A 14,039-nucleotide genomic window follows, 5' to 3' on the forward strand; every position below is an offset into this window, starting at 1 on the left:
CATTATTTAAAAGTATGATATGTCTCACTGAAAGGTCAGGCTGGGCAGATGGATTAGTTGGTAAAATGCTTGCTGCTGAGTTTGGGTCTGTAACATTCATGTAATAAGCTAGGCACTGTGGCTTGTGCACAGGGCAAACCTTAGGGCTTTCTTAGTAGTCTAGCTGAATGGGTAAGCTCTGGGTTCAGTGAGAGACCCTTTCTTGAAAAATAAGGTGGAGAGGGATTGAAAAAGATTCTCAGTGTTGGTCATTGGCCTACACATACACGTGCACTTGCATGTGCACACATATGCAGAGAAGGAAAGGGAACACACACACACATACACACACACACACAGAGAGAGAGAGAGAGAGAGAGAGAGAGAGAGAGAGAGAGAAAGACAAAGGCAGAGAGATAGAGAGACAGAGCCAGAGAAACTGAGAGACAAAGACAGATACAGACAGCCACACAGAGAGAATATACCGTAGCTGGCAACTATGTGCCCAGCTAAGAATTCTATTTCATGTAGGAGTGGACAAAGGTTGTGGGAGGGATGCTGAGTCATCTCTGCTATAAACAGAGTGTGATGTAAATGTGGATTGTGATGGATCCTTTAAGACAGAAACAGTATCTGGGGCAGTGCTGATCACATGCTATCACAGCTTGTAGAACTTAGTAATCAAAACCACCCAACTTTCCACCAGGCTACAGGTTAGCCTGTAAAAGCAGCCTCTGGGATCTTCATTGCTGTAAGTTAGGGAGTGACTCCGGCACTCATGGCCATAGTTGGTGTAATAAGTGAAGCTTTTCTTGGCTAAGTACCAATTACACAGTGAAGCAAGGCGATCGTTCCCCAGGTGTGCATAGCAGTGGGAGACTTGGTATTATTACATTTGACGCTACATTTCTTTATCTCTACATATACTATTGGTAAGATATGGCTTTTACTAATCCTGAGATGGTATAATTTCTGTTTGAAGAAGGGAATTTTTGGCTCCACACGTCATCCCTCCTTGCACTAGGCTGCCATGTTTATTAGCATCTTTGGCTAATAAACATAATTCCCCATAATTAAAATTTCCAAAAAAAAAAAAGAAGAAAAAAGGACTGATGGACACCCGGTAAGAGGAGGTTGGTTCTCTGAAGTCTTCCTGTAATTGGACAGGATGACCATGGTCAGTTTCTCAAATCCTAAATTCTGCCTCCTCATTTACACTTCTAGGCAACCCACGAGTTCTCTTTACTCTCCTAAATGCCATCACAGTCACTTCCACATTCATTTCCCCTGCAGTCCACAGCCACCCTCCGTGGCAAGCACCATCTACTTTTTTTTCCTGTTAATTCAGAGGAGAACATGAACATAATCCCCAACTACAAGTCAAGTTTTCTACATTTGGGGAAGTCTCAGGGGTCAGCAATGGCTGAGCCTTGTCCTGGGAAAGACACCTTCACGATCTTGGTCTCCTTTCTGCCAGCTAAGTATGCAGCATCTACTCTTCTCTGTGACCTAGCATTCTGATCGTGTACATTTCTTCTAGTTTCTCCTTTTGCCCCCTTCTATCTTGTCAATAATTTGTTCATTATCCATGCAACAGATGCAACGCACGCACACGCACACCTTTCCCTGTAGTCCAGGCTTGTCTTGAACTTATGAGTCTTTTGCCTAAGCCTCTCAAGTGCTGTGGTTATAGGAATGCATCACTATGCCCAGAAAAACTTTCCCAAAGTGCAGTTTACTCTAGTTTTATCTCTGGCTGAAAGCCCATTAAAAGGCTCCCTCTATATTTAAAAACCAATCTAATTTCTGATTAGGTTCCAAGGGGTGATGAACTTAGTTCCCATTTAGGCTTCATAAGAGTAGTTAGCACCAGAAATGTAAGTACAATATTTTTGTAATAGTCTAAATTTATACTTCCTTATTCAACATTTAAAACCAAGAAACCATAAAGAAAAGTAAAATCTTGCTATGCAAGCCTGAGGACTTGAGTTCAATCACCAGAACCCATGTGGAAACAGTGAGGCATAGGTGGCACGTGCTTGCAATCCCAGAGCTAGGGAGGTAGAGACAGGCAGGTCATGGGGCTCAGTAGCTTTGGACATGTGTGCCTTGGGACAGTAAGAGATCTTGTCTAAAAAAGCATGGTGGATGAAACCTGGAAAATGATACCTGAAGCTTATCTCTGGCCTCTATACGCATGTGCACACAAGTGAATACACACCTGGATACACATGTATACCTGAATACACACACACACACACACACACACACACACACACAGACAGAGACAGACAGAGAGAGACAGAGAGAGACAGAGAGATGAACAGAGAAAGGTCAATGGATATATTTAAAAATTATAACTGATTTAATTTTCCAATAGCAGAAAAACATTTAAAAAATCATGCAACACTCATATATCACAACCTTGTTATAAAGATTAAGGTGAATTTTTTATTAAGTGAGGAAAAGCAAGAACAATATAAATACGATCATGTGTCTAAGAACACGCACAAACATTATTTATGAAATATGCAGGACAGAGGAAGAATGCATACCAGTTCTGTTTTAAGGAATACAGTAGACTCTGTCAGGGTAGTGGCCCGGGGAAGGTGGGATTTTATGTACACTCATAGTACTGGAAACATTTTTCATTCAGCACAAATCCTGTTACTTGTATAATTCCAAAGATAATTAAAACAAAAAATGCACAGGCGTCACCCATGATAGGTGTTAGCTTAGATTTTTCAGAGTCTATTTAATAAAAGTTCTTAATTCTTCAATCTCCCTTATATCCTACTGACCAAAGGTGGGGGAGGGGAAGATGGTTAATAGGACAAGGGGGTGTGGACCTGTTTGGAAATAATTCTTTGAGGTGATTCCAATCTTCATTGTCGGCAGCCCCGTCCACTAGCAAAACACCAGACGTGAATCAGCAGCGATTTGATCCAGTAGAACCTGGAGTGAGTCCACTGACGTGGCAAGAAGCAGCTGAAACACCACCACAAGCTCTTGGGCGAGTTTCTCTCTACAGAGTCACAACAGGCGAAGATCAGTGAAGAAAGCACGGCGAACCAATGCCAGTGCTGTCCACAGTCTGCTGAGTTAAACTCTGTCCATCACGTACCCTCTCAAGCATCCCATCCAGCAAAACGTCACATGCATTTTCACCAGACAGCCTTCAGAAAAGCACCAGGTGCCTGCTTCAGCAAAACAACCTCTCATAAGACAGCTTCCAGGAAAGCATCACTTGGCATAACCGAGTCTCCGGTGAAACCAGAAATTCCCACTTCAGATAAGCTTAGAAAATAATTTGACAATCTCTCCATGTTATACACAGCCAGGATCACATGTGTTACTGGAAAATGTCTTTGGGTAATACGCAGCTGTAGAAATGCCCCAACCCACAGTCCTCCAACTCTCCCATCAGTCTTAGAGTCTTCACCATCTGCCTGGACCATCGGCTGTAAACTTAACTTAACACACAGAAATCTAGTCACTCCCCCTGGTCCCTAACATTCAGGGAGTTTCTTCAGGTGCAAATAGATCCCATGCTTGGGTCTGAGCACAGTGTGGCTGGAGAAGGCAGGAGGCCTGGTGAGGTCTGCAGCTACTCGGAAGCGGAGCAGAGTCAAGGCAATGGCCACCTTTAACTCCAGCATGGCAAACTGCTGCCCGATGCAGTTCCTGTGGAGATGGAGGGGGGGAGAGAGGGGTAAGTCTCTAGCATAATAAGCCTGGAGTCCACAGCTGCTTAGCAGTTTCCTCTGATTGAAGCATTCTCTGCAGGAAGGAGGGAAGGGACTCACGAAACTCCAGAGGTGAACAGATTTCATGTAAGGACAAGCTGTGACTCGGGAGGTTCATGAGGGACCTTCCCAGAGTTATAGAAGCAGTAAAGAGTGGCTGGGAAGGAGACTGACCTGCTGTGCTAACTAGAGTCCCCTCAGACTTGTCCAAATGCCTGCAAGTTGTGCAGAGAGCTCCAGGGTGGCAGCTTTTGAGAACAGTTGCTTGTGCTGGCTTGGGCTTTTGGGTGGTGCAATTTGTGGTGGTTTGAAAGAGAATGCCCCCAATAGGCTCTTAGGTTTGAATATTTGGTCTACAGTTGATGGAACAGTATGGGAAGGATTGGGAGGTGTGTCTTGTTGAAGGATGTGTGTCTCTGGGAGGTGGGCCTTGATGTTCCAAAAGCCTAATCATTCCCAGTTTGCTAGCTCTTCTTTCTCTCTCTCTCTCTCTCTCTCTCTCTCTCTCTCTCTCTCTCTCTCTCCCCTCTCCCTCCCTCTCCCTCCCTCTCCCTCCCTCCCTCCTCTTCCTCCCTCCTCCTCCCTCTCCCTCTCTGACTCTGCATGCCCCCACTAAACTCTTCTACAACTTGTCTTGGCCATGGTGTTTCACTAAATTAGACTCTCACACATTCTTTACTTTGGTCTGTGGGGGTAATCTTTCTGGGGTGAGTAGATGTGTTTGTGTTATTTCTTCCTAGGAAAAAAGGTCTCTTATACCATGCCACAGTAAAGCAGAGTTTTCACACCAAATATCATTGAAACTATTGGGATCTATGTTTATGACATTCCCTGCAAGAATGTAGACCTGGAGGTTCTGATGTGATGTCCTCCCTGGAGAAATTGGCAGTTGGAGTCACCCACAACATATTTCTCTTGTAAGGGGAGGTGACATTGAGCCCATGAGCAATATTTACACTGCAGGATTGCTTCCTGAGGCTTGACTCACACGGGCTGTGACAGAAAGGGGCATTGTTCTTTGTGAAGAGATGGGTTCTGGGGAGGAACTTATGGATTGGAAGGCCTGATATGTGTAAATAGGCTTTTTATGCAAAATTTCCACAGCTTTAAGTTCACCTTACCTTGGACCACTGGAGAATGGTAGGAAGGCGCAGGGGTGTCTCTGTTCAGAATTCTCCTTAGTGAATCTCAAAGGGTCAAAGACCTGAAATGAGAGGACAACCCCATCTTGCCAACAGCACACTTTTCAGGTGCTACTTACTGCTGAACAACGATGCACACCACAGAAGCAATTTAAAACACTCTACTGGCCACATGCCAAAAAGACTTTACGTTCTGTTTTCATTCTTTTGTGTTTTCTCCCAGAGAGGGTTTCTCTGTGTGGCCCTGGCTGTCCTGGAACTTGCTCTTGTTAGATCAGGCTGGCTTCAAACTCACAGAGACATACCTACCTCTGCCTCCCAAATGCTGGGACTAAAGGTGTGCACCTGGCTTTTTTTTGCACAACATTAATTTTAATAATAGATTTTATTGAACAAAAGTCTATCATGTATTCCGCATAAATATTTAGGGAAATATCTCACTTTTGAGAGATGTACACATTTCTCCGTTTCAAAAATATTTCAGTTTGAGAGAAGACACTGTTGCTTTCAAACTCTACGTTGCAATTCCAATTAGCCAAGTTACACAGTGGTCACATAAATAATGACTCTAGAGTCCTGGAGGGCTTATCTGGCTCTTGCTTGACTTGTCTGCTAGCCGGTCTAAGAGTCTAAGAGGTCACACACTCAGAAGCCAACTCAGATGAGACATAAAGGTCCAGCTTCCTATTCCACAGAGTAGATCTAAAGCCCCAATGGTCTACCTAGAAGAAAACACCAGTACTCGTGTTTTGAATTTGAAGAATATTAAATCGAGTCAGGCTTGCTACACATCTCCTTGCCTGTCCTTGTCCTCCTTTCTCTTCTGAGACTGTTGTGGGACCCAGGCAGCTGACCTATGTGGTTTCCAACTGGATTTTAATAATATAAGGCATTGGTGGGGATCTGTCGAGTGGTTATAGAGAGTTTGGGGTGTCAAATGTTCATTTGCTCCTTCCTGCTGACCATCTTAGGTTGGCATTATCTACTGCATGGACTTATCTGATGTTTCCTCCTCAGCTCCTAACTCTTTTGCCCCAGGTTCTGTAACCCTCCCTTCTGGAGATAAAGATAAATGATTCTGAAAGCTATCCATTCTCATTTGCTTTCCCTAAACTCTGCCCATATCTTCACAAATAGTTTCTTTACGAAGTGCTGGTGCTGAGTAACTTGAATATGACATCAGTACCACCAGGTTCTCGATTGCTTCATATGATAAGAGAGAGGCTAAGCTGCTCAATTTACTCTCTTGACCAGCCAAAGTCCTGCTGTGTCAACCCCCCTGCAGGTGTTTGGAAGAGCTTGTCAGGTGAGGGAGTGAGACAGAGACAGTGACAGTTGGGAGCAGATTGTGGGACTAATGTCTTTCAGATCGCAATAAAGATAAAGGACATGAGGTGAGGATGAGATCGTTAGTGGGCGAGTTTTACACACTTCTGACTTTTATGTTTGTTTGCTTAGTGTTGTTTACTTTCACAGTACATGATTAGCTGTGGACACATGACTCACTCAAGCATCACTCTCTGAAACATGTCCCCTGAAGACATTCTTACCTTTGGGTCTTTCCAGACAGCAGGATTGTGGTGGAGACCCCAAATACTAAGGACCACAGTCATTCCTGAAGCAGAAGGGAAACAGAGCAAAGGCTGCTGTAGTATGTTCTCTGCCAAGACTTTTCTTCCAGGAAAAATGTGCTAGCTCCCGCTGAACTGTGCACCAATTCTCCACCAGGGAAGGACAAGGGGGAAGGAAGATGGGCTTGGGTTTAAACCTCAGTTTTCAAAGCAGTTATTTATTTAATTCATGATTTTATCCTAGGAAGCTGTCAGTGTCCCTCCAAAGCACCAAACTGTGCTTATGTTTTCTGCTTTGTTTGGAAATTACTTAAGTGTTTGTTAACAGTTAGCACTTCATAGAGACAGTTCTGTTATTCCACCTGTGGCTAATTTCTCTTGGCACTGGTTATTCATAAAAGGTGGAGATGGGGCAAACATTGATATGGTTGGTAGTTTAAAAAAAAAGACAAAGGAGAGGGAATTTGAGTATCATTTTCTTATCCACAATAATTCTGGTTTTGTCAACAAGATCACAGAGGTTGAAGGGTTGACCTCCGTTCTCCTACTGACTTATTGATACTAAAGCACAGTGAAAGAGTATCCCATGAGATCCCACTGCACCCATGTGCCCTGCCTAGACATGTGCACTTCAAGTATAGGGTCTTTATGAGTTCTAGCTTTGCTTTGTATCTATTAACCTTCTGTGAATATATGGAATCAATCCCCAGTGGTTTTTTGGAGACATTAAAATACTGTAGAAATACTTGTAAACTATGGAATATTGACCACACATCTGTTAAGATCACATTACAAGGGGAAAATGAGACTTATTATTCCCTCCTAAGGTTGATATGGTGATAAAGACTCCCCTCACATTAACATAATGATGCTCATGTTCTGTGGCTCTCACAAATATTATCGTAGAGACAGTGTTCCATAATGGACGAAACCCTTGCCTGGGGTTCTCAAAGTGAGGCTGGAACCTAACAGCTCTCCAATTGGCTATGTGGCTTAAGAAGGTCACTGAAGCTCACATATGATTGAGGAATTATCCTCTGAGCTTTCAGTAGCTGCCTAATTCTAACCTAGAGATTCCCCAAAGCTCCAAATCCTACAAATCATCATCACTGTGACCTTCATGATCTCATGCTTAGGAGAAGAACGTGAAGACCTGCAGGCAGCGAGTGTCCATCTGGGAGGGTAAGGGGTTTGCTGAGTTCCCTGGAGATGGATGGGATGGGAGGAATCAAGCGGAGTGTCTCCTTGATGCACATTGTAGTGTAAGGTATCTCATCCAGCTGTTCCCTGTGAGGACAAAGGAGGGAGGAAGTGACTTAGGCCTCAAATCCACTTTGTAGTGGTTGGTCTCTATTTGAGTTATTTTCCTGGTAAGCATTACTATTGGGGTAAAGCGATTTTTCTCTAGGTTCATATAGCACAATGTTAAAGTGTAACCTTTTCTGTTTCCATGTCAACTGAAGTTCCAAAGGTGACAGACACACAGATGTGACATGCCAACAAGATTTCTGAAAAGCAGTGTTACAACCCTTAGCTCTTCAAGTAAAGCAAGAATGTACAAGGAATAGCTAAAAACTGAAGAAGAGACAAATGAAGTTTAAGAGAGAAAAATTATTTAAAGAGAATTGCTGAAATGTTGAAATACCTTGGAAAATGGAATGGGGTGGTACTCATCTTAAACAAAGGAGACTTACTTTGGGTCACTTAGAGGATCTGACATGTGCTCCTTGGAGTTTGGGAGTGCAGAATGAATGACAAGTGACTCAGAGCAAGTAGACTGGCAGAGGGGAGTAGCAGAAGCAAGGTAGGGATGCACAGGATGTCTGGTGGATGAGTGAACTGAACTGACCGGAGGAGGGAGAGCTGCAGACCAGTTGGAGAAAAGCACTGTGTCCAGAGCTTCCCTGCCCCACGAGTCATCACTAGAAAGTTCCAGGAAGAGAGCCTTCAATATGCTTGCAGATGTAACAGTTGAGAGAAAGGAGGAACACAAAGTATTTGCCAAACCTTTGGCATGACCATGGTATTTCCAGCTGTTTTCCCTTTTCTACTGGATTTGATCATTTCTGACAGGGTCAGTACCTCGTGATAGGGAGAAGCTGTTCAAGATGACAAGTCAACAACAAACTCTTCTCACTCTACTGGCTTCCTGAACCAAGGTGGGATGGACAGAGAGGCTCCAAGCGGATAAACATGTGCATGATGACTTGATATGCCCTGGGCTAAACTGGCATGAGAGTGAGTGGCTTGTGGTTTAAGTAGACGGGCTCTATGAGACTCCTTAAGATTTTGCCTTCGGGATGAAAAGAAGTCTTCCCACAGAGTAAGTCTGAAGCGAGAGCAGGAGAAGATGAAAAGGCTTGTTTGCATACTAACAAGTCAAATGAGATCAAGAAATGACTGCATGTGTTTGGTCATTTTGCCTAATCTCATTTCTAGTTCCTTTTCTGATGAATTACTTTAATATAAGGTGTTGACCTTGTAAAAATGAAAAAATTTAAGTTTTGTATTCTTTCCCCACCAAGGCCAGGAAATAAAAGAGCAATTGTGTTACTCTGGGACTTACATAATTAAGAAAAGGAATTTTTCTCATATCAACTCAAAGGAAGAGAAGAATTTTGGTTGTTGTTTTTGGTCTCACTATGTAATCCTCAATGGCCTGGAACTCTGAGTAGACCAGTCTGGCCTCAAACTTACATAAATCTTCCTGAGAAAAGAACTTTAAACCAACATAGAAGTCGCCTGACAAGGAGCCAAAGAGAGAAATTGTTTAAGATTTTCTGAATGCCGAGGAGAGAAAGGAGAGACGAAGAGAGAGAGGGTGAGAAGCCATGTGTGTGTTTCTGTCAGCTAGAGTGGAAGACCCTGGAGCTCAGGGAGCACACTTTTCAGCTGTGGCAAGAATGGGTTCCAAACACCGCTGTGTCCAAACTAACCAGGATTAACAGCAAGTCTCAGAAGGATCGAACTAGGCTTCCTGAGATCAGCTCGCTCCTGGAGTCAAACGGATGGAAATTACCTCACACAAAATGTCAGGAAATGTTCTCAATGATCATAAAGACGTGCTGACGCTGCTCGGTTGGAAAACACTGATGTGCCGTCACGTCCATTCAAAGATGACATGGTCACTCCCAGCCTGGATCCACAGAAGAGTTTTGTCAACCCTCCACTCACTGGGACACACACTGGGAGCTTCCGGGAGTGAGGGTCTCTCTGTGTAGCCCTGGCTGTCCTGGAAGTCACTCTGTAGACCAGGCAGGCCTCGAACCCACAAAGATGTATCTGACTCCATCTCCTGAGTCCTGGGATTCAAGATGTGCGCCACCACAACCTGGACGGCAGTTCACTTTCTTTTTTTCCAGAATGGAAAAGGCCACAATTCTTTGCTCTGCTCCAGGAGTAGAGGGTCTCCAGAGCACAGACAAAGAGAAGTTTCCAGAAGGAGAGAACAGCACCATAACTAAATCCAAAGAAGGATAATATCCACTCAGGGGTTCAGTGTGCTCATAATGACCCACCCTTGACCACCTCAGACCTTTTATTGGGCCTGAATAAAATGAAGACGTGACCAGTCCACGACGTGGTTCAGGGGAAGGTTCTTGTTGCAGGTATGAGGGAGAGAACAGCCAGAGGCCATAGGAAAGCAAAGGGCCATTTTGGGTTTATGTGAGTGTGTCTGTGTGGTGAGCCCTTTCCAAGGTGTCTGGGCCACCAACGGTGTGTGATAAAACACCATGGCCAAAGCAGCAAAGGCTGTACAGGTTTCAGTTTACATCACACTCCATCTCTGAGGGACATCGAGCAGGAACTCGAGGCAGGAGCCGATGCAGAGACCAGAGAGGAACGGTACTTCCTGGCCTGCCCTTTGTGGCTTGTCCAGCCTGTTTCCTTATACCATCCAGGACCACCTGCCCAGGGATGGCACTGCCTACAGTAATCGCCAGTCAAGAAAATGCCCTACAGACCTGCCTAGAGGCCAATCCTACGGAGGCATTCTTCTCAATAAAGATTCCCTCTTTCTAAAAAAAAAAAAAAAAAAAAAAAAAAAAGATTTTCTGAATGCCACATGTGAAGCTCATTAGTGAGAACAGTAGGTATGTTACAGAGTTTTTAAACAAATGTGTTCTGAGACTGGAGTTGGCTCATCAGTTAAGAGTGCTTGCTGCTCTTACAAAGGACTTGCGTCCAGTTTCCAGCACCCATGCCGGATGACTCACAACCAGTCCAGCTCCAGAGGATCTGACACCCTCTTCTGGATTCTATGGCACCTGAGCTCATGTGCATGAACCCCTACACAGCCACACACATTCACATAAGTATAGAAGAATAAATCTTTGAATATGTGTTTTTTTTGTAGTATATTCCCTTTCTTTTCTTAAAAGAGAGAATAGTTAATATCATCTAGACTTTTGTTCCCCCACCTGGCCAGGATTCAATGGCTGCTTTCAAATTTAGACCAATCAAGACTAAGAAAAGTCAATACTAAGTTTCTTCATCTTTCTTTTCTTTTTCTCTTTTATTGTTTGAGACAGGGTCTCACTATGTAACTCTGGCTGTCCTAGCACTCACTATGTAGGCCATAGTGGTCTCATACTCACAAAGATCTGCCTACCCTGCTGGGGTTAAAGGTATGTAGTACTGTACCCAGCCTTATTCATCTCTTAAGTAATTACAACAGAATAGATCAAGCATTGAATTCATGCTGGAAACAGACATACCAGTCTTCCAAGTTTAGTGAATAAATAAAAACAGACTAGTCAGTGAGATGATGGGACAGGAGACTCCGCAACTGGACTCCTTTCTCCCCAGCAACAATGATTTCACAGACAAAAGTTCCTTTGTGTGAGACAATGCTTGATCTACTGTGAAGCTGTAGTAATAAAAAAACAAATGGAATAGGTGGAAAGGCTGGAACTCTACATCTACACCTGTACCTGCACCTACATCTGCATCTTCACCTGCACCTGCACCTGCACCTGGATCTACACCTACACATGCACCTGCACCTGCACCTGGATCTACATCTGCACCTGCACCCGCACCTGCACCCGCACCTGCACCCGCACCTGCACCTACACATAAACTTATGGACAATGAATCTTCAGCAAAGGTTCCAAGAACACACAATGAGGAAGATAGTTCAGTGACTATGTTGAGGAAGCTAGACATACACATCAAGAATAAAATGAGATTCTTATCCTATATACAAAACTCAACTCAGAATTGAATAAAGACTTAAAAATACTATCTGATTGTAAAACTACTAGAGAAACCAATGGCTGAGAGATGCTTGTTGACATGGGTCATTGCAAAGATATTTTGAGTTTTTCTCTTGAACAAAAATCAACAAAAACAAAAAAGAGTATGAGTTTACAATAAGTGAAAAATTTCTTATTATGACAAAGAAAATAACAGAATGATGACTTACAAAACAGGGAAATCATTTGCAAACCACACATATAATAAGGAATTAATACTCAAAATATATGAAGGCCTCAATAACTCAAGAAAACATGTAAGCTGATTAAAATACATGGAAAGGACCTATATAGAAAATCTGTCAAAAACTGACTTACAAACACTTGACGGGCATGTGGAAAATTCATGTTAGAGAGAAGAGAGATAAATGTTCGTGAGGATTTGGAGGACATTCCATGCACACTGTCAGTGTTAATGTGGATCAGTGCAGCCAAATGGAAAGCAGTGTGGAAGTGTCTAAAATAATTACAAAAAGAAGTGACACGCGCTCCAGGAATTCCGTTCATCCATATACATTTAGAGGCAATGAAGTTACTGTGTCAACTGCAGCTTTCTTCACAACGGTCCAAATAAGAAACAGCCTGAGGGAAATTATCTGAGGAGTGACTAAAGAACATGTGTGCACACACAACACAATGCTGTGTGCCCATGAAAAGAAAGTCAACACCCTGATGGACCTGCGGCTGTAAAGGAGTCTTAGGAGGAGAGAGTAGGGTAGCTCAGTCAAGCTTGTGACTGACAAGAGGCACAGAATTTCAGTTAGATATGGAGGGGCTACGTTGTTGTAGTTGTTGTTAATAATTTGTTGTATATTTAAAAATTCTCGTGAATATAATTTAAATGTCCTCACCACAAAATTAACTGCAGAGTTAATGGAGATGCCTGTTGGCTTAGTTATTTCAAAAATGCATAAATAGGTCCAAACAGCATATTGTAAACTATAAATTTATACATACAAACAAACATGCACACTTTTTATCAGTAAAAAGCCATTACTTAACATCGTATTTTATTCTGTAGAGATGGCTTTGTGTGTGTGTGTGTGTGTGTGTGTGTGTGTGTGTGTGTGTGTGTGTGTGTGTGTGTGTGTGTGTAGTACACACGCCATGGCACACATGGGAAGTTTGGAGGCAACTTTGTGGAGTCAGTTCTCTCTCTCTGGATTCTGGGGATTGGATCCAGAACAGGATTCTATGGCCGAGCCATCTTGCTGGCCCTCTGCCCCTGCCTTTTTTTCTTAAATGTGTATGCTGGGGATTGAACTCAGGTCCTCATGCTTGTGCCCCAAGTGCTTTAGTGACTGAGCATCTTCCCAGATGAAGGAGATTCTGCTCTCCTCAGATGAAGCTTTGAACTTACAGTAGGAAATAACTCTTGGTTTCTTACTTTTAAAGTGAAATCTCGTCTACCTTTAGAACTTCAAGTTTTGTTTTCTGAGCCAATTTGTGCCTGTGAGATGCGGCTCAGTGGTCTTTAGTGTGTTTATCATCTGTATGCGCCTTTTGACTAGTGTGGTTGGAATGACTTACCAGGGACACAGTGTTTCTTTCAGACAGCATGTCTGAGGGGCATGCCCGTCATCTAAAGTTTATTGACAGCAAGATAAATTAAGTCTGGTGAAGCAGAGCTGAGACTTTCTCCTGATTTACTCTCCTAGACATGTCAGATGCTCAAGGGGCTGTCATCCTTGACCCGGGTAGGAATTTGTCTTCTAAATGTGGTGATCAGCAAATCTCTGCCATTGCCCTTACCACGAGTACTTTAATTTACAGTGTGACGGTCTCTCTCATGCCTTAGACTGCAGATCACCGAGGACAGGGTCTGTAACAAATCTTAGTCATCATTTTAGTGTCTCAGTTTTTAAAATGTCCTCAGTCTACCTTTTCTCTCTTCTGCCTCAAGACAGGGTTTCTCTGTGTAACAGCTCTGGCTGTCCTAGAATTTGCTTTGTAGACTAGGCTGACCTCGAACTCACAGGGATACCCCTGCCTCTGCTTCCCAAGTGCTGGGACTAAAGCACACACCACCTTGCCTGGCAGTCTACATTTTCTCAAACTCAATAACTAAGTGTACTCTTTAATATCGTGTTCAAAGGCCAACATCTTGCCCTCTCCTGAAGTGTGACACTAGTGACCTGGTGGGTGATGGGCTAGAGTATTGATAGCCATCTGAATGCTGAGCCTACTTCTTCAGCTTTCTCAGCACAGGAGTCCATGTGGAGTCTTGTCTTTGAAGACAAACGCAAGCCTCAGGGCAGTTCCTCACTTCAAATGTGCCCAAGCTTGGGTGAAAGAAACAAATGCAACATTGTGTAGAAAAAACAGTGATGGATGGTTTCTGGA

The 14,039-nt window shown here is 43.4% G+C and overlaps 1 protein-coding gene across 2 annotated transcripts in view; it reads right to left on the reverse strand.

Annotated features, from left to right (window-relative positions):
* Positions 1-2,325: 2,325 nt before the first annotated feature.
* The window catches only part of Cyp4x1 (cytochrome P450, family 4, subfamily x, polypeptide 1), a 34,816-nt gene continuing 23,102 nt past the window's right edge, over positions 2,326-14,039 (reverse strand). Inside the window, exons 9-12 of one of the 2 annotated variants that reach the window (NM_145675.2) lie at positions 7,592-7,725; positions 6,418-6,482; positions 4,847-4,929; positions 2,326-3,663 (exon numbers count right to left, since the gene is read on the reverse strand). In NM_145675.2, the coding sequence (NP_663708.1) occupies positions 3,489-3,663; positions 4,847-4,929; positions 6,418-6,482; positions 7,592-7,725 (457 nt within the window). In that variant the 3' untranslated portion in view covers positions 2,326-3,488. Of the gene's footprint in view, positions 3,664-4,845; positions 4,930-6,417; positions 6,483-7,591; positions 7,726-14,039 lie in introns of those variants that run through there. The other variant, XM_063287162.1, reaches the window with a different exon arrangement.

Source organism: Rattus norvegicus, chromosome 5, assembly GCF_036323735.1.
Source record: "Rattus norvegicus strain BN/NHsdMcwi chromosome 5, GRCr8, whole genome shotgun sequence".
Taxonomy (NCBI): Eukaryota; Metazoa; Chordata; class Mammalia; order Rodentia; family Muridae; genus Rattus; species Rattus norvegicus.